The 19983-nt window shown below is 49.3% G+C and overlaps 1 protein-coding gene across 7 annotated transcripts in view; it reads right to left on the bottom strand.

Moving 5' to 3' along the window:
- The window catches only part of TRIO (trio Rho guanine nucleotide exchange factor), a 349762-nt gene that overhangs the window by 141684 nt on the left and 188095 nt on the right, over positions 1 to 19983 (bottom strand). For all 7 annotated transcript variants that reach the window (XM_065905271.1, XM_065905278.1, XM_065905277.1 and 4 more), the window contains exons 12-13: positions 3615 to 3784; positions 1912 to 2086 (exon numbers count right to left, since the gene is read on the bottom strand). In XM_065905271.1, coding sequence (XP_065761343.1) covers positions 1912 to 2086; positions 3615 to 3784 — 345 coding nt within the window. The remainder of the gene's footprint in view (positions 1 to 1911; positions 2087 to 3614; positions 3785 to 19983) is intronic.

Here is a 19983-nt window from a genome sequence, read left to right as displayed (position 1 = left end):
TTCCCTGATTGAAACTATTTAATAAGCAGCTAAGTCTACAGGAGTAATTTCTGTGAAATGGAGGTGAGAGAGGTGGGCAGCTACGCTGGCTCTTCTGTTCATGCACTGCTCCCTGACCCAGAGACGCCCAATGCTGCTCCCTGACCCTGAGACCCCCCGGTGCTGCTCCCTGACGCTGACACCCCCCAGTGCTGCTCCCTGACTCTGAGACCCCCCAGTGCTGCTCCCTGACCCCGAGACGCCCAATGCTGCTCCCTGACCCCGAGACCCTCCCGGTGCTGCTCCCTGACCCAGAGACGCCCAATGCTGCTCCCTGACCCCGAGACCCCCGGTGCTGCTCCCTGACCCCGAGACCCCCGGTGCTGCTCCCTGACCCCGAGACCCCCGGTGCTGCTCCCTGACCCCGAGACCCCCGGTGCTGCTCCCTGACCCCGAGACCCCCGGTGCTGCTCCCTGACCCCGAGACCCCCCAGTGCTGCTCCCTGACCCCGAGACCCCCCAGGGCTGCTCCCTGACCCCGAGACCCCCCAATGCCGCTCCCTGACGCTGACACCCCCCGATGCTGTTCCCTGACCCTGAGACCCCCAGTGCTGCACCCTGACCCTGGCCATGGCTGGACGCGATGAGCTGAGACCAGTGCATCTCTTCTCTCTGTGGCTCCATGTGGATGGGAAACTCAAGACCAGAGCCCTTGAGGAGGTCTGGCTAGGCAACATGGGCAGAGTTTAACTCCTTGTTATCACTGGTTAACAGTCAAGAAAGCCTTTCTTTAATGTAATAAAAAGGCTGATGGAAATTCAGACAAGCAGCCACGAAATGCCCCATGAGATGCCCACATACCAAACCGACACTTGGGGCTGGGCCGAGTCCCAGAACCACTTCAGGCAGAGGGTCCGCTCAGCTGAGGGAGCCCTGCACCTCTCTGCCTTCAGCAGTACCCAGGGTCTGGGTCCCCTGCCCTCACGGCTCTGTTCTAAATGCAAGTCAAGTGACAAGAGAGCGCAGTCTGCAGACCCTGGCCGGCGGGCACGGGCCACCTGGGATGCCTGGAGGTACCTGGACAGGTAGCAGGTCCCTGCCAGCAGCTCATGAAGCCCTCGGGCTCCAGGAAGCCAGCCTCACCAGGGAGTTCTGGTCCCTTTCATCCTGTTCCACGCACAGATTCAGCACCATCCAGTGATACTGACTTTCTGCTTGTACTTCATCAAGTTCAAAAACAAAGTCCTGCCTGGCAGAGAATTAAGAAACACCCTCCTGATGAAGAAACGAAATCTGTCCTTCTTTCTCCTAGTCATGTATAAGGTGCAATAGTCGATTTTTAGGTAAGAATAACAGGCAACCTGAGAATATTTATGTGGGGGAAAAATGGGCAGGGGGAGGGTGTTTGCTGGGACCTAAAACACCATTAGTGCAGGCTCAGGGAGCACTCAGTCATGGATGAAGAGGAAGAGGACAGGGTGGGGAGGAGGACCATCGCTGCCCCAAGCCTCTGCCTCCAGGACGAGGGGACGGCTGTGCGATGGCCCGGTCCGGGGAGAATAGCCGAGGGCTCGAGGTGGCCCCGTCTGCATCAGCCCTGCCGGGGCTTCGCCCTCACTGCTTGCTCGCTTTGCTCTCCAGCCGCGTGGTGTCTGCCCGCTGCCCACCTGCCTCCCCCAGAGCCGAGCCCCCACCCCGACTTCCGGGGAGCCGAGCTGGGGAGGGGGCCACTCTGTCCCTCCTCGTCCTCCTCCTGGTACAGACGGAAAGGGGGGCAGTGCATTGGGTGAGGGCGGACATGGGGCCTGGACGGAGGTGGGCAAGGGCGAGGGTGAGGGGCGGGGCCCGGATGGGGGGTGGGGGGCAGTGGGCGAGGGCGGGGCCTGGACGGGGGCGGGGCCCGGACGGGGGCGGGGCCCGCGGGACACTCACGTCGATGGCGTCCCGCTCGAAGATGCGCAGCTGCAAGAAGAGCTCCAGCTTGATCTTGCGCTCCTGGAAGAGCTCCTCCATCTGCGCCTGGGCCTCGTCCAGCTGCTGCAGCACCGTCTCTATGTGGCTGATGGAGCTGTTGTGCGGCGTCTTGTTGCTAGAGATGGCTGAGTCCCTGCGAAGGGGCGGAGGGGTGCAAACAGGAATTGGAAGGGAACGTCTCCCCGTCGGTGCCAGGGGGCCGGGCCCGGGGAAGGAGCCGGCAGGAAGCAGGGCTGCGGCTCTCAGAAAAGAAGCCGCCCTTCCCGCCCAACCACCCCGGGCTTCCCTGGGGCCCAGGACGTGCTGAGGAACACCTCCTGCTCCTCCTCACAGCCCCTCTGAGAAGCAGGCATCCAGCCACCACACAAATCATCCCAGGGAGCTTCATCTTCAGCCCCCTTCCTCCTTAAGTGGAAAAAAATAATTCCTATTTGCTACAGAGGACGAGATGGCTGAATGGCATCCCCGACTCAATGGACATGAGTTTGAGCAAACGCAGGGAGATGGTGAAGGACAGGGAGGCCTGGTGTGCTGCAGTCCATGGCGTCGCAATGAGTTGGATACAACTGAGCGACTGACCACCACCACCAATTTACCACAAAGGGAAGTGCCAGGTCAGCTGTGAGCATTTCCCTGTGAAGCAGCTAGCTGAGCCTTCATCAAGGAAGGACTGCCTGACTCTCAGCAAAGCCAGCATCGCGGGAAGACGTCAGTGACCGTTAGATAAGCTAACCCCGAGTGAGCCAGCAGGGGGTCCACGTCAAGGAAGGCGGCCCAGCCCCAGCCTGCCTCCTGTGTTTCCCCCACGAGAGTGTCACCCGAGGCCGGGCCTGCCTGAGCCTGGACTTGGAGGGGAGGGATGCCCACCACACTCTGGAAAACTAGCACGCTATGGGCCCCAAGGACGCAGTCCTGGGAGGTTAAGATTCATCTGGTTTGTAAAGAAACTTCAGTCAGTAATAGGTAGATGTTAAAAGGAAATATTAATAAGATCTGAATTCTGGGGAAGTTTATTGCGTGTGTTAGTTGCTCAGTCATGTCCTACTCTTTGCGACCCCATGGATGGTAGCCCGCTAGACTCCTCTGTCCATGGGATTCTCCAGGCAAGAATATGGGAGTGGGTTGCCATTTCCTCCTCTAAGGGATCTTCCTGACCCAGGGATCAAACCCAGGTCTCTTGCATTGCAGACAGATTCTTACTGTCTGAGACACCAGAGAAGTTTATTAGTCAATGCCATAAAGAGAACATCGTAAAAAGAGTGAAAAAAAAACCCAAGAAAAAAAAAGAAATGAGAGAGATGTTAGTCTCCTCTGCATGGATGTTATTCATTCTCTACCTGGTTGGACAGACAGTTATAGTAAATGGTTCAAAAAAGTAGAGGGGGGAAGAGCCCCGGCAGACCTCAGAGCGCTGGGGGGCTGGGACAGGGTTCTGAGATGGGGCTGGGGGCAGAGACTGAGGGGCTAGGACGGGGGGGGCTGGGAGGGGGGTAGAGGCAGGGGACTGGGACAGGGGCAGGGACTGGAGACAGGGATGAGGGGCAGGGACAAGGGACTTGGGCAGGGATGGGGGACGGGGGCGGGGGGGTGGGACTGAGGGGCTGGGATGAGAGCAGGGATGGGAGACAGGGATGGGCTGGGCGGGCACGGGGCTGGCCCACCTCAGCTGCTGGATCAGGTCTTCGCCTTCCTTGATGACGTTCACGGTCACCTGCAGGGTGGTCTGCTGCTGCTGGCCGAAGCGCTTGCTGAGGTCCTGCACGGCCTCCACGGACTCGGCGTACACGTCGTCCAGCAGCTCCTTCTGCAGCTCCTCCAGCCATGTCCACAGCTGCGGGGACAGCGGCGTGAGGGGCCCTGCCCTGCGGCCCGGGGTCAGCTGCTCCCAAGGAGCCAGAAGGGAGGCGGGTGGCGGGCACCCCACACGGCCAGCTGGCCAGCGGAACCCAGAGCAGGACGTGAGGTGAAAGAACAAACAGGCCGCGGGCCCGGGGGACTGTCACAGAGGAGAGAAAGGAAGGGCGGGGGTTCTCCCGGTCCCTCCCGACACAACCACGCGCAAGAGGAAAGGGAAAAGACCCTCCGATGGCCGGAACCTCTGCTAAAGGGAACTCTTCTTTAGCAGACGGACGGCTTTATTTTTAGCTATAGCATTATAATCCATGATCAATTATTAAGCTGCAGTTCAGACAGGGGGGCTTTACATCCCTCAGAAAAGGAGGAAGCATCCAATGTGGTGCAATCAACCCGTCTCCACGCCTGGCAGGAGATTCGGGCGTGACTGTGCTAGGTCCCCGCTCCCAGCCCAGGCCTCGGCCAACCCGGCCATGGCTCAGTCCTCCCATGAGCGGTGTGCAGGCCGCGAACACATGGTCACCGTCCCTGCCAGGACCACCACCAAGGTGTCTGTGGACCCAGGTGGGTAAAGACTACTCGGGACAAGGGCGGCCCCAAGCCTGGTGGGGACACAGCATCTCAACCGCTCCCAGGAATCCCACTGCCTCCTCCGAATCCCTGGGGAGTCGTTCAGTGAGCTGCAAAGACAATTAATGAAACAGAGCGGGCCCTGGTGGCTTGGAAGGGGGTTTCGTGTGCAGAGAAAATGCTCCCTGCTTCCCCAGGGATGGAACAGTCACCTCCTGTGTCTTGTGCTACATCACTTCAGCCACGTCCGACTCTTTGTCCCTTAGGACTGTAGCCCACCAGGCTCCTCCAGGCAAGAATACTGGAGTGGGTTGCTATGCCCTCCTCCAGGGGATCTTCCTGACCCAGGGGTTGAACCTGAGTCTCTTATGTCTCCTGAACTGGCAGGCGGGTTTTATACCACTAGCACCACCTGGGTGGCTACAGGTGGGTGTCTTACAAGTCCCTTACAGACGGCTGTCTGGGCGGCAGGGAGAGGTTTGCCCCTACCCTGCCCTGCCACGCAGGCCTCTTGGCAGAGATAGCACCACAGCTTTACTGAGGCCTCACTGACACACAAGAAACCACAGAAGTTTAAAATATAGGAAGTTTGCTACATGCGAATGAGTTCTGCTGAGAGCATGTTCTTATGTCCAATTTGTTTCTAAGTCCAACAAAGTTAGCCTAGGTACCCAACTAACACAACCAGCTACACAGTCCTGCAGTATAATAGGTTTGTAATACTTTTCACACAAATAATTTTTTAAAAAGTAACATTTTTAATCTTACAGTACAGTACCATGAAAGGTACGGTGGTAACAGCACAACAGCTGGCACATGGGCTGGCACACGGGGGCTGGCACACGGGCTGGCAGCAAGTGAGCCGGCAAGGAGAGTTACCAGCTGGGAGAGGCAGAGGAGGTGGGAGAGGCTAGAGCTGAAGGATTGTCAGCAACGGGAGACGGAGGACCAGCTGCAACATCACTCACACCTCACGTGATGGAATGCACACGCTCATCTTTGAAAGTTCCAAACTTGGAGATTCACATGCAGGGGACTTAGCATATATAGGTTCACACGCAGGGGACTTACTCTATACGATTTGATGAGCTCTGACACATGCAGATCCGTGCAAAGAGCCATGCAACTACGACAGTGATGCTCCATGACCCCAAGAGTCTTCCGGATGCCCTGGGGAACCCCTCCTCCCTCTCTGCTCCCTGCTCCTGGACAACCGCCAGCCTGCTCTCTGCCACTGCAGATTAGCTTCCATTTTCTAAAAGAAATTCTATTCACAGAATCATGTTGTAGGTACTCATTTTTTCGGTCTGGCTTTTTTCAGCATCGTTCTTTTGAGATTTCATACATACCACTGTGTGGATCAACAGTCCTTTCCTTCTCATTATTGAGCGGTATTCCATTCTATGCTGATGACCACCTTATCGGCTCAGATGGTGATGACATCTGGGCTGTTTCCAGTGTGGGGCACACTGGTGTCTCGCCTCTGTAGGCACCTGCGCCTCCCTTTCTTGTAGGTACATGTCCAGGCACAGAATGGCTGGATCACATGGTAGGTGTGGGCCAGACTGTTTTCCAAAGTGGCTCATTTCACATCTACCCGATGCAGTATGCGAGCGCTCCAGTCCTGCCACACCCTCACCGATACCCGATGTGGTTGGTCTTTTTAATTGGAGACATTCGAAATGAGTGGTTTCTTATTACAGCTTTAATTAGCCATTCCCTAATGACTAGTGAAGGCAAGTCCAAGCTAACCTTGTAAGAGTTCTTTTGTTGCTAAACATGCATTTAGTTGAAAACAGCACTGGCAGTTGGCTCTTTAAATAGGCCAATTAAATTTAAAAATAAGGGAAGTGCTGGCAAAGGACTTATTTTTAGTCAAGTACTTAGGGCCCTAAAGAGTTAATTTTACTAAAAATGTTAAAATATCAACCTGTGTCATGTTATTTACTCATTTTTTATAAGATACCAAATTTCATACAATCCAAGGATTTTAACTAAAGGCATTTCAGAGAAAGGCTGGTCCAACTCTGTGATCTTACAGATTGAAGAAGAGGGGCCCCTAGGTGATAAAGTAACCTGCACACATGGGCAAATCTATTAGCAGTGCCAACTCAGGAGCAAAACCAGTCGAGTGTCAGAAAGGAGGCCCCCAGACCTGGTCACACTTCACACTGATGCTGCATTTCAACGTGAAAAACGCCGTTCATCAACAGACTGAATATGGATTGATTTTCTGCACCATCTATAAAGAATAACATACTCTAGTTTATTTTTTCCTCTAAATTCTCATGAACTGCTGTAGTTATAAATAATAGGATGGATGAAAGCACTGTGACCAGAGGAAATCTCTTAATTTGCTTTAATATTTCCCATGAAAAACGTTCCTTGGGAAGGTGATGACTTCACAATATATGCAAGTATTAAATCATTATGCTGTATACCTGAAACTAATATGTGTCGTTTATATCTCAACAGAAAAGTGTTTTAGCCACAAATAATTTATAAAAACACTTTTCTCATAATATTGAATAACAATTACGAGTGTGGGTTCTGAAGCCAGATTGTCTTGAGTTCCAATCCTGACTTAACATTTCCCAGGGTGTGACTTGGGCAACTTAACCTGGATGGATCTATGTCTTGGAATTCTCATCCAGAAAATGAAGAGGGTAATAACAATGCCTACCTCGGGGAGTTACTGAGAAGATTCAACAAGATGATATATATTTCTTCAAAATAAGTCAACGTCAGCCACCATTATAGTTTTATTCTTACAAGAAAAATTCTGATAGTAAGAACTAGTTTTTGTAATTGTTCTTCCTATGGATATTTTTCAAAACATGCCCAAGTTCTGACCAGTTGTTCAAAATAAGTCACTTATTCTCATAAATTTAACACTGCACCACATTTACATCTTTTTACCCCTAAAAACTCCAACACTTTAGCCACCTGACGTGAACAGCTGACCCACTGGAAAAGACCCTGATGCTGGGAAAGATTGAGGGCAACCCGGAAAGAACTAATTTGCTCCCTCGACACCCTGGACCTCTCGACACACATCGGGTGGAGGGTGCACTCCGCCCCGGCTGTGGGGCCAGTGAAGGGCCCAGGTGTGGAGCAGACCACCAGGGTCCATCCTGGGTTCACACAGTTGAAAAGGGAATAATAACCTAGGTAGAAGAACCAGCTACACGTAAATCCACAATTGAAACACCCAAAGATCCTTTGCCCCTTTAGAATTCGTCTCCCTGGTCCTACAGGAAATTCGTTTTGGAAGATAAAGTCTCAGAGAGAGGTCATTTCTGATGCCAGTTGATGATGAACTCAGACGTATCATAATAATACAACATGATTCAGGCAAAGTCTATTTTTAAGGTTTCAAAGTGGTACCTATGATGCCTAAAATAACCTCGGAATAAAGGAATGAGAAAGAGTCTCTAGGATACCTGTGAAACTTTTCACCACAGATTTCCTAAGAGGGTTAAAGCCTGTACATCTGTGCATGCTGCTAATTTACAATAAAAAGATAAACCTCTGCCCCAGAGAGAGAGAGGAGCTGCAGTCGACCCAAGTTCTCAGCAGCACAGATTCTGCCTCTAAGAGAACCGGGTCTGCAGCCAGAGTTAGGCAACGCTGCCCCCTAGAGGCCATCCAGGGTGTGACCAGGCATTCCACGCGGAGAACGTCAACCCGGCCCAGAATGGGGTGCAGGTGTGTACAGACATGGATCACGGGCCAGGTTCAGGAAGACAGGTGGGGTTTTTGGGAGAAAAGCCAGTGCTAAGATGTGGGACAGACTGGTCTTGGGTCCAGCATCCAGCTGGGTCGGACCCCCGTGTGCTCCCTATTCGAGCCCCTTCCCCACATCCTCCACGCTGTGCTGGGTGAAGCCTAAAGAAGGAATGAAGGCTCTGCTGGGAGAAAGTCCCCTGAAAAAGCCCCTCCTTTGTTAGCGAGGCTCCTAGACGGGCTCACTGGGGCGGGGGGAGCCCAGGCAAGGACTGAGTCTCTAACTGGGTCAGATGGGAGCCCTGCTCCATCTGCAGCCTCACCCAGGTGGAGCCTGCAAGCCTGGGACATTTGGAGCATCAGAGGAGGGTCCGTGATCCCCTGCGTGACCTCGGGCAAGTCCTTGGCCTTCTCTGCCTTCGATTTCCTCCTCTGTGAAATGGGAGCATTTTACCATGTGTGCCTCCCCTAAGAGGCAAAGCCACTTTGGGAATCGAGAGAAAAGACCAGAGGTGTGGCAGCGCTCAATCCCGACAAGCACCTGGTGAACAGAAGCCACCACCACTGGTGTCCACGTCCCTGCTCTTGTTTGTGACAGTCATTCAGGTACCAGTGGGAAAGGGCGGGGTGCAGGGCCAGTGTGGGAACCGTAAGAGCTGGCAGCAGAAGTGGGCGGTTTCGATGTCAATTTACAGGCGGAATTGCAGTGGGTGCCTGCCACGCACAGAAAAACACGATTCTGTTTCTGGCAGAGGAAGCCTGGATCAAAGCGGAACTGTTCCAGCTACGAGCAGCATGTTCCTCAGTCTGAAATGAGCAACTGGGTCTTTTGGGGGCACGTGCCTGTCGCCTGACTGAGGAGGAAGGGCTTCAGGAGCACCTGGTTTTTCTTGAAAGTGTCAGTTGCTCAGTCATGTCCGACTCTGCAACCCCCCATGCACTGTAGCCCACCAGGCTCCTCTGTCCATGGGATTTTCCAGGCAAGAACACTGGAGTGGGTTGGGTTGCCTCTTCCTTCTCCAGGGGATCTTATTAGTTCCCTGACCAGGGATCAAACCCACATCTCCTGTACTGGCAGGTGGGCAATGGACCACCAGGGAACTCCCCCACCTATTTCGAGTCAAAGCAGACTCATAAATTAACACCCATGAATGTGATCTGTGATAGATCTGGACTTATGTTTGCTGGGATCTTCTCAGAACCTATTTTCTTATCTGACATATCTGGCAGACCCTGGTCTAGACTTCAATAAGCTTGTCCTCCGCACCAATCCGCCCATTCGCAGGATTCTGCGCGGGCAGAGGTCTGCAGGGCAAACATCCTCCAGCCCCGCTGAGGTCATCCAGTAACCGGCGCCCCACTGCCAGCCTCACCAGCCAGGGCTTTTGATACAGCCACGATGATTTCTGCTCCAGCACCAAGCCTGTCCTGGCTTTATGGCAATCTGCCCATTTTCAAGATAAATCACTCGCAACACAACAAAGCAAGTTTTCAGGCTGGTTGGCTTTGGATGCATAATCTCTCCAGATGTCCCAGACAGACATGAAAGTTCTGACTAGGTCAGTGGAGTAAGGTTAAAGACACACTGACCACAGAGTCTGCTCCCCTATAAAGGTGACACCAGGGATTAAAACCATCTGTCTGTGCGGCGTGGGGTTCACCTGGATGACTGGTCTCCATCTCCTACAACCTCCTTCATCAACAAGCTGATTCGAATATGGGCCTGGGCTGGAAATGACTTCCCTTATTCACATGCTGGGTATGGGTTACGAAAGAAAGTTACAAACCCTTTCTTCTCGGCAAGGTCTCCTAGGAGACCAGTTTGGGAGGATAAGGACAGTCTTGACTGTGTGTTAACTGGCACTCTAAATCAATTCTTTTTCACAGTCATTCACCCCACATTTTTCTCTCTTGTGTACAAATTAAATGTCAAATGCTCACTGATTCCACTGTATTGCTGTTTAGTTGCTCAGTCGTGTCCGACTCTTTGCAACCCCATGGACTGCAGCCCACCAGGCTCCTCTGCCCCTGGGATTCTCCAGGCAAGAACACTGGAGTGGGTTGCCATCTCCTTCTCCAGGGATCTTCCCAAACCAGGGATGGAACCCAAGTTTCCTTCCTTGGCAGGAGGATTCTTTACAACTGGGCCACCAGGGAAGCCCAATTCCACTGTATACTCTTCATCAAACAAAAACCTATTAAAGAATGAAATAAAGTTCCCATGGCATAACTTGTTTACTCGGTTTCTCCCTTTTAAAAGGCAGTTTATAAACTGTCTTTTCTAGAACTCTGCTTAGGACTGATTCCAACCCAAGTAATATGTGAAATCTACCATCTTAAAAAGGCACAAGTGCATTTTCTGCTTTCTAGCATCTCTCCCTTTTCACTCAGTTCCTCAGAGATCAATAGACCCAATCTGGTGATCTAATTATCAGGTTGTTTTACTACCCAGGGATCTGACCTGCCTTGGAATAGAGATTCAAAATCATTTAGAAGAAATAAATAAATTTGCTCTTAGAAAATCTTCACCCATTTTGGTTATTAATTCGTACCTATCAACAACACTGGTCCCAAGAAGAAAGTCCAAACCTTTCTCAATCTTGTGTTTCTAGATTTTGTGCTTTAGAAAAAGGAAGAGAAAACAAACAACAACAAAACCAAAAGAGTCTTTTCAGTCCTCACAGGCCAAGCTTACCTAGGGCTTTAAGCTTTTTGACAAAACGCTGTGGGGATCAATCTTTCTACCACTTATTCAATAAAAACAATGATCAGTAACAGCACATGACGGAAATACACATCAACAGTTTATTTTTCTCAATTCATCACAGCCCTATCACATTTAGTTTATGAAGCTGAGTACTGAAATAAGAAAATAAGAATAGTAAAATGTCCTGTAAAAAGAAGTCTGACAAGTAAACAAGATTATATACACATCCAATTTCATTTGGGAGAAGGCAATGGCACCCCACTCCAGTGCTCTTGCCTGGAAAATCCCATGGACGGAGGAGCCTGGTGGGCTGCAGTCCATGGGGTTGCTAAGAGTCAGACACGACTGAGTGACTTCACTTTCACTTTTCACTTTCATGCATTGGAGAAGGAAATGGCAACCCACTCCAGTGTTCTTGCCTGGAGAATCCCAGGGACAGAGGAGCCTGGTGGGCTGCCGTCTATGGGGTCGCACAGAGTCGGACACGACTGACGCGACTTAGCAGCAGCAGCAGCACTTTCCTTTGGGCATTTTGAGACCAATAACGTTGTGTTCCCTGAACTGCTGTACCGTGGTTCACCTCTTAGTCACACGAACTTAGGCCAGTCTACAAACAGCCAATGAAAGCAGACCTCTGCGACTCTGCATGCAGAAGGGACCCTTAAACAAGAAACACTACAACCTGGAGTCAGTGCAGAGGCGTGTGATGTTGTAATGAGGGATTACCATGGAAATCAGATAGTATATTATTAATTCACTCATTTAATAATCATTTACTGACTACTTTATGTCATGTATATTAAGAGTTGCCTACAGTTTCACACACTAACTAGTTTCTCTCTTGATCTAAAAATTTTCTCTAGCTAAAAATACTGGGATGATAAGGAGAAACAGAAAATTCATGAATTTAAACCAGCTTTAAAGTGAAAAAAGTGAAGTCGCTCAGTCATGTCTGACTCTTAGTGACCCCTTGGACTGTAGCCCGCCAGGCTCCTCCGTCCATGGGATTTTCCAGGCAAGAGTACTGGAGTGGGTTGCCATTTTCTTCTCCAGGGGATATTCCTGACCCTGGGATCCAACCTGGGTCTCCTGCATTCCAGGCAGATGCTCTACCATCTGAGCCACTATGCCCTGAGAGAGAAACCAGCTTTAAACCATTCTCTAACAAAAATAATGCTTTAACATGAATTATACTAAACTGAAAAAAGAATTTTCCTTTTAGATAATAATATCCCTCTTTCCTCACTGGCCAAAAGCCAAAGGTTTTCCACATATTTATTTGGGGGTGGGAGTGGGAATTTCATTTATTTTGTAGCTCTGGCTGGAAACAAAAGTAGTGAGCGATGTGAACAAAGAAAGCCACAGGTGCCAACGTGATGGAGCCAGGAGCAAAGGTAGTCTGGAGCCACTGCCTCTGCCCCGGGCACTGCCCTGGGTGCAGCTGGAGAAGGACACCTGGCAAGGTCCTGACGGCCGACCTGAGGGGTCAGAGTGAGGCACCGACTCTGAGAAAGGGCAGCAGAGGCAGATCGAGCAGTTCCTGTTGTCAAAGGTGAGTAAGGGAGGTCTCGGGGCTGTACCCAAGGATTCACACCCAGGCGGTCGTAGCTCTGCGTCTTATGTTTAAATCATCTGTCGTGTAACAAGACGGGGATGAGGAAAAACACAGACCTTCACTGGCAGCTAGGACTTGGAGGGTGTATGGCCCATAACCCTCAGAAATGCTGTTATTCCCAATTCTGCAGAGAGAGCCGAGGCACCAGAGCAGTCTGCCCCACGTTACTCAGTCAGTTAAGTCAGGGAATGTACCAGGCTTAATACACTTTCTTCATTATTTTAATAAAGATTATATTTTTACAGAAGGAAATCAGAAATGATTAGAACTACTTTGGGGGACAGTCCCATCCAGGGGAAGACCACCTACTTTAAAAAAAAGAAAAAAAAAAAACCCAGATCCCACAACCTATGTGAAGACATAGTTGCTAAACCAATAGGGAGCTACTAAATGTCCAAAATTAAAATCTAAGGCTAAATGCAAGGGCTAATGATGCAGTGGATGGCTCTAGACCCCAAGTGTCCCATTGCTTGTGGCCATTCACCTGTTTATTTGTATCTATATCAGATAAATAAACTAAAGAAATCAAACATTTAAGAGCATACTTAGAGAGTTCATCTAAAGAACTGAATATTAACATAAAAATGAAAAAGATTTCATCATCTAAGCTAAACTTTACTTCCTAAAATATTCTGCATTTGATCTTAACCTTTCCCATTGACAAGTATGTCAAAGCAATCCTGGACCTCTGAGATGTGAATAAGCTACAGACCGATCGTAAATTGCTACTGTGCGTCTAAAATGGTACAGTCACTCTGGAAAAGTCTAGCACTTTCTTTCAGAACAGTATGTGTTTAACCAAAGGACCCAGCGATTGTACTCTCGGGCAATTATCCCAAAGACATGAAAACTTCAGTTCATGCAAAAACCTGCACAAGAAGGTCTACAGTTTCTCTTCTTGGAAAAGTCAAAAAAACCTAATTGTTCCTTAAGAGGTAAATTGTTCAGAAACAGTGATGTGTCCGGACAATGAGAGGCTACTCAGAGACAAAGTACTATGTGAAACGATAGGGACGGGCCCCACGGGGAACTGTGCCACGTGAAATGACAGGGACGGGCCCCACAGGGAACTGTGCCTAGAGGAAAAGCAGGTCTCAAAAAGGTACCCGTGGTATGATGCCATCTATACATTTGTGACATAAAATTACAGGGGTGGAGAGCGACAGATGAGCTGTTGCCAGGGCTGAGGGGTGGGCATGGCTGTAAAGAGGCAGGACGGAGGAGTCTACCGGTGGTGGGGTGATTCTGTGTGTCTGTGTGTGGAAGGGCGGTGATGGTTACACGAATCTACACACGACAAAACTGCATGAAACTAAACATGTGTGCTTGTATGTACACATACACACAGGGGCATGCACACGTGGGGGAACTCGAGTAAGCTCTGAAAGTGTGGCAAAGTCACATTCACACTCTGACAAGGCACGTGGTTTTGCGAGATGTGACCCCTCAGGGATGACGGGAGAAGGTACGGGAACCTCCTGTTTCCCTTCCTCCCAACTTTCTGTGATCATAAATATTTCAAAACAGGAAGTTACAAAAAGAAACTATATCTCAAGGTATCACACATATTTAAGGATAAACAATAAAGCAAATCATTTTAGAGACTACAGAGAGATGACCGAAAATAGAGCCAAGAACTTCAAAATAAAAGTCTTGAAAAACTGGGAACCAAATTTGAGAGACCTTTGCATGGGAAACACAAGGGATTCAGAGAAATCGGTGCTGGAGAGGCTTGGGTCACCAGGAGAAGGACCACGATCCCTCACCTGCGGGGAGTCCTACTGTGAACAAAAACGGGGCTTTTCTGGAAAGGGCAGAGTTCAGAAAACTAAGATCATGGCATCTGGTCCCATCACCTCATGGGAAATAGATGGGGAAACAATGGAAACAGTGGCTGACTTAATTTTTGTGGGCTCCAAAATCACTGTAGATGGTGACTGCCGCTATGAAGTTAAAAGACACCTGCTCCTTGGAAGAAAAATTATGACCAACCTAGACAGCATTATTAAAAAGCAGAGACATTACTTTGTCAACAAAGGTCTGTCTAGTCAAAGCTATGATTTTTTCCCAGTAGTCACATATGGATGTGAGAGTTGGACTACAAAGAAAGCTGAGTGCCAAAGAATTGATGCTTTTGAACTGTGGTGTTCGAAAAGACTCTTGAGAGTTCCTTGGACTGCAAAGAGATCCAACCAGTCCATCCTAAAGGAAATCAGTCCTGAAAATTCATTGGAAGGACTGATGCTGAAGTTGAAACTCCAATACTTTGGTCACCTGATACAAAGAACTGATTTATCTGAAAAGACCCTGATGCTGGGAAGATTGAAGGCAGGAGGAGAAGGAGAGGACAGAGGATGAGATGGCTGGATGCCATCACCGACTCAATGGACATGAGTTTAAGTAAACTCTGGGAGTTGGCGATGGACGGGGAGGCCTGGCAGGCTGCGGTCCACGGGGTCACAAAGAGTTGGACACGACTGAGCAACTGAACTGAACTGGAAAGGGCAGGTGTCCTGAACAGGGCTGGACTGACAATGCCTGCAATCCAAGACCTATCAGAGGGCAACTGTGGTCCACGCGAGGGCCACGAGCTGCCTGTAGTCGGTTTAACCTTTCCTGAATCAGTTTAACTGCCAGACGCCAGACTGCTTCTCCAGCTCCATGGGGAAAGAAGAGAAAAGGAATCGAGGCCCTTTGAGAGCTGGCTGGTGGGTGAGTCACAAGGGAGGTTTTCACACGTGGCAAGGATGGTGGGAGAAGCAGCTGGGAAGCTCCACACCGTGAATACAGGAGCCTTGTGCTCCCGCATCCTCACGATCCCACACCGAGCAGGGGCAGGGTGCCCATGGTGCTCTCCCTGCTCCCGGGGGATGCTGGCCGCTGGCCCAGGGCAAAGAAAGAGGTCTGCCTGCCTAACCGTTAGGCACAGAAATGAAGCCAGGCTGGCATGCCGTGACCAAAACATCTCCAGGTGGTGGATGATGTTTTTGACTTCTGAATAAAATGAAAGGTTCCTCTTTCTTGGGCGTTTCCCCAAACAAAAACTTGTCCCAATGCAGGGTGTGAGCTTGCAGAAGCAGCAACGAAAGGCTTCTTGACTTAACCCAGCAAGAATCACAGCCCGATTCCAATGGGAATCATCTTTCCTGGGAAACCATGGCTCCTGGGAACCAAGTGAATAACAACAACAAAAAAAACAGCTCAAGGCCACCGACTGGGCTCCGGAAATAAACTTGGGCTGAGGACTCAAGGTCACCACCTGGTTGCCTCAAATAATCCACACATTTCAAAGGTAATTATCAGTTGACTCGGGACCTAATTTTGAGGATGAAGTTGAAGAGTATGAATGGATGACAATAATTATGCCTTTGCTATATTTGAAAATGGAACCATGGCCCTCTATCATTAAGTCTCGGGGATGATCAGCTAGAAATAGACATCAATTGTTCCACGAAGTGACCGAGTATCTGCTAAGCCTGGGAAGCAGGCTACAAGGACAAGGGAAACGAGCTTCTGGTCTTCAAGTGACTCAACCTCTAGGAGGAGAAACAGACATCTAAAATACATGACACACACAAAAGTATGTTCTTTCCTTGTCATTCATTTTAATATTCCCTCCCTGGATGTTACAGTTGGCTTGGGAGATACTTTGGAATGAATGAGTGAAAGGGTAAACAGATGAAAGATAAACAGTGGAAAATGCATTCAAAAGGAAAGGAGGACAGCTAACAAAGGTCTCTAGTGGGAGAATTATAATCAGAACTGATGTGAATAAAATGCAACAAAAACTGAAGGGAACAAAGAGATAACAGGTAGAAGACAAAAATCTCTCTTAAAATCAGCATTCCTTTTAAATACTACTACTTCAAAATCATTTAAAAAAAAAGGACAAAAAAAAAAAAGGACAGATGAACAGTCTTCAAGTGTCATGAGAGATTAAATAATTTCATGAATACTTTCAGAGAAAAAAAAAAAAAACAAGGAAAGTGTCCCAGGACGCCTCCCAATCTGGGTTCAAGTGTGAGACTGGAGCTGACCACCTCTCTCAGCCACCTCTGCATTCAACCTCAAGGTATAAGACACTTGCCATCCCTGTGAAAACGCAGCTGACCCTTGAACAACACAGGGGTAGGGACACCGACCCTCTGCACAGTCAGAAATCCATGGAGGATCTACAGTCAGCCCTCTGCATCCAGGGTCCCTCCACATCTGCAGTTCAGCATCTGCAGATCATGTAGCTGAAAAACATCCATGCGTGTGTAGACCTGCGGAGTTCAAAGCCATGTTGTTCTCGGGTCCGCTGTGTTTCCTCTTTTCCTTCTTCCTGGGAACAAGCACCTAGGTTCTGTCCTCCAGGTCTAAGAGAGTGGAGGCTGAGGTCTCCATGCTGAGCCTAAGTGCTCAGTCTGCAGCAAGACTTACAACCACCAGCCTTCGCTCAGAGAAATTCCTGACCCAACACTGAGCAGATATCACTGTGCGCTGGCACCTTCTCCAAGTTGGCTGCTAATGAGACCAGCTCTGAATTACTTGCTCCACAGAGAGCCAAAGATTGACTACAAGATGGAGGGGGCTGTGCTCCGGATCAAGTGAGAAATAAAAGCACGTGCAGTCAAACATCTGGGCGTGAGGAAGGTGAATGTCCGTGTCAGGAGAACCTCTGACTGTTAACTTCTTAAAAGCTTCCTGTACTTGCCTAAACGAAAATGGCAACTCGCCTTTTCTATCTCGCTCTGTGTGATTTTAAGCCATATGAGCTGCTTGAGAAAAATTCACTCTGATAACTTAAATCTCTAGCAAGTTTTCATTCATCTGATATGTTAAAATATTTAGTGCCTTGATGCAAACACACATTTAATTAGCATGATTTCCTCCTCCTGGCCTTTCTCTCACTTTTAATTTTGTTTTAAAGCAAATAATGAAATTTGTTCTAAATGAAGTCATCTTTCAATAACCGTTTTCAAAACACAATGACTGAAGAATCCATTCCCTCCTACATAAAACCTGCCAAGTACCCTGGCGGGTCGGAGCGCCTTTGTGCAGCAGAGAGAAAGGAGACAGAGGAAGATTCTTGGGCTGGTCAAGAAAAAAAAATCTACGGACAAAATGATGGGGGCCAAAAATGCAGTCCAAGCACATGGAGGGGAAGAATCACAGCACATTCCACGCCCTGGGTGACCAGCTTCCCTAAAGGCCTGCCCTCTGGGTCCCTGGGTACACGAGTGTCCTGCTACGCACCCCTCCCCCAGCTGTCACCCAACCCTCCCCTGGCCCAGGTCACTTTGGGGGCACATTTACAAGGAACCAAATCACAGGAAACATACACACCAGTTTCTCTGCTACTGCGATGGTCTTTCATATACAAAGGAAAGAATGAATGCATGGAAATGTCTCGAATTGTGAAGGGGAACCGCTTCACTTTTCGAACACGTTTAAGTTCTCCTTAGTCTACAAACTTCACATATACTACAAGTTCCTACGTGTAAGTCAAGAGAACAAAATGTATTTTCACTTTTCAGTAAATGTCCAGGCCTAGTGACAACAGATTCTATAGTTGGCTAACGCTTTCACTGTAAAATTTTTCCTTAAAAATGCTGCTGATGTTACAAAATCCAGTGAACCCAAAGTTAAGTCTCTGGAGAACGGCTTTTGTAAAAGGCTTTCCTTCCGGCTTCCCTTTAGTGCCTGTTCCGCGAGAACCGTAACAAAAAGTGGAAAAGGTGATCAAAGTCATAAATAGCACTTCATGGAAAGTGCCTTTTTTGTGTGTGTGTCCTAAATGCAAGTTAAATCTTCACGAATCCTGCTGAGAATATGCCTAACCTGAGGCCTGGGACACACACATCCCTCCAGCGGCCCCCGTGTGCCCTGCAGACTGAGCTGCCCTTCCCTCAGCTCAGCCTGTGCCTGCTGCCCAGGGGCCCATCCAGGCCCACAGCGGCCCCTGCAGCCTGGGTGAGGAACAGCAGCCCCCCGCCCACTGCGCCGCCCTCAGGAAGGTCCAGTCGGCTCTGCTTTCTGCCTGTCACAGCTTAAAGAGCAAAGACACAACCTGCTTTTTCACGCGCATCATCCTTCTCTCTCTCAGGGTGGAGAAAATGCAAGAGAGAAAGAGCAGCTAGCATCCTATAATACTACTGATGGAAAAGACAGAGTAACCCACAGCTCTCCCCAAACAGGTGCATGGAGAGAGAGTTCTCGAGTGCGGGGCGGGGGTGACCACACACGACAGACGACTGCTAGCCACTGCAGAAGAGTAGAAAAGCAGTGCATCCAACCACATGGACCAGTCCGTGAGGATGCGGCGGTGATTCAGGCTGGTGCCCCAGATACACAGAGAATCACTGAGGGGACAAGCAAGGTGGTCTGAGCCACGACATGTGTGTTTCTGGCGGCAGGGCTGCAGCGGGGCTGGGAGCTGGCGGGGGCAGACAGACTAGTGGTAGTGGCCTGACTCAAGAGGAGTGACGAGGACTGGTGAACCTGCAGCCGTAGTCAGAAACCGCTGTTAATCAACGTCTGCTTAATGTGTCTCCTTGGAGAAAAACAGTGTCTTTATAAACACTGTGAAGTCTTTTTTAGTGGTGGCATTACTAAACCAGAAAAAGAAGCTGCTCCTGTCAGTTTTCTATGCTGACAAAGAGTGTAGGATCCAAAGGGCACCCGCCCCTTCCCAGAAAGGGGTGCTCAGGGTCCCAGACACTCACCACATACGCCCCCTATACTAGCCTCCCCTGGAGGAGGGCCCGGCAAGCCACTCCAGTATTCCTGTCGGGAGAGTCGCATGGACAGAGCAGCCTGGCGGGCCACGTGCAGAGGGGCGCAAAGAGTTGGACACGAGCGAGTATTACATACTAGATCTCCGGGGCTCACAAAATTTCAGAGTTGAAAGTGAATATGGTTTTCCTGGAGTCAAACATTCAAGCTACAGATGGCCTGGTTGAGGACTGACTGCCCAAGATCCCAAACGTGCAGAGAACTTCTTTTCTTTTAAACAAATGCACAAGTTCCTGAGTGAATGTCTTTAAATAAGGCAAGCCAGGCCTACCCGTTTGCAAGTGTCTTCCGTAGTCCCGTGTCTTCCAGATCTTTCTTTCTAGCCTGTTACTACAGCCTTTCTGGACTCAACCTCAAATTACCTAAAAGGGCCCCCATTTCCAGTTTGTAAAGAGCTGTGAAATGGAGAATTTATCCCCTTAGAAATAAGATGCAGTAAAGGTGACATTTTAAATTTGCAGTCCTACTGAAAACTTTAGCTTTTGTTATAAATCCTATTACTTCAAAGGTTACATAATATTATAGTTTCTTCAACTGAAACTTTCTATGATGTTCTTTTTTTTAAATTTTATACTGGACTACGGTTTTCACTAAGAATAACACACATGCAAGATATAATACCAACCTACTTTCCACTTACCAAATGACACATTATCTCTTATCCCAAGACAAGTTTACCAGGAGAGCTCACTGATGACAGCACTGTTAATAAATTCAGCATTATATAAAATGCACTCCTACGAGTATCTGGGGGCAGCCACACAGTCTGATAAAATCAGAG

This window comes from Muntiacus reevesi, chromosome 14 (genome assembly GCF_963930625.1).
Source record: "Muntiacus reevesi chromosome 14, mMunRee1.1, whole genome shotgun sequence".
Taxonomy (NCBI): domain Eukaryota; kingdom Metazoa; phylum Chordata; class Mammalia; order Artiodactyla; family Cervidae; genus Muntiacus; species Muntiacus reevesi.
Note: the sequence above shows the minus strand (reverse complement) of the source record. Positions and strands in the feature narration are given on the sequence as shown.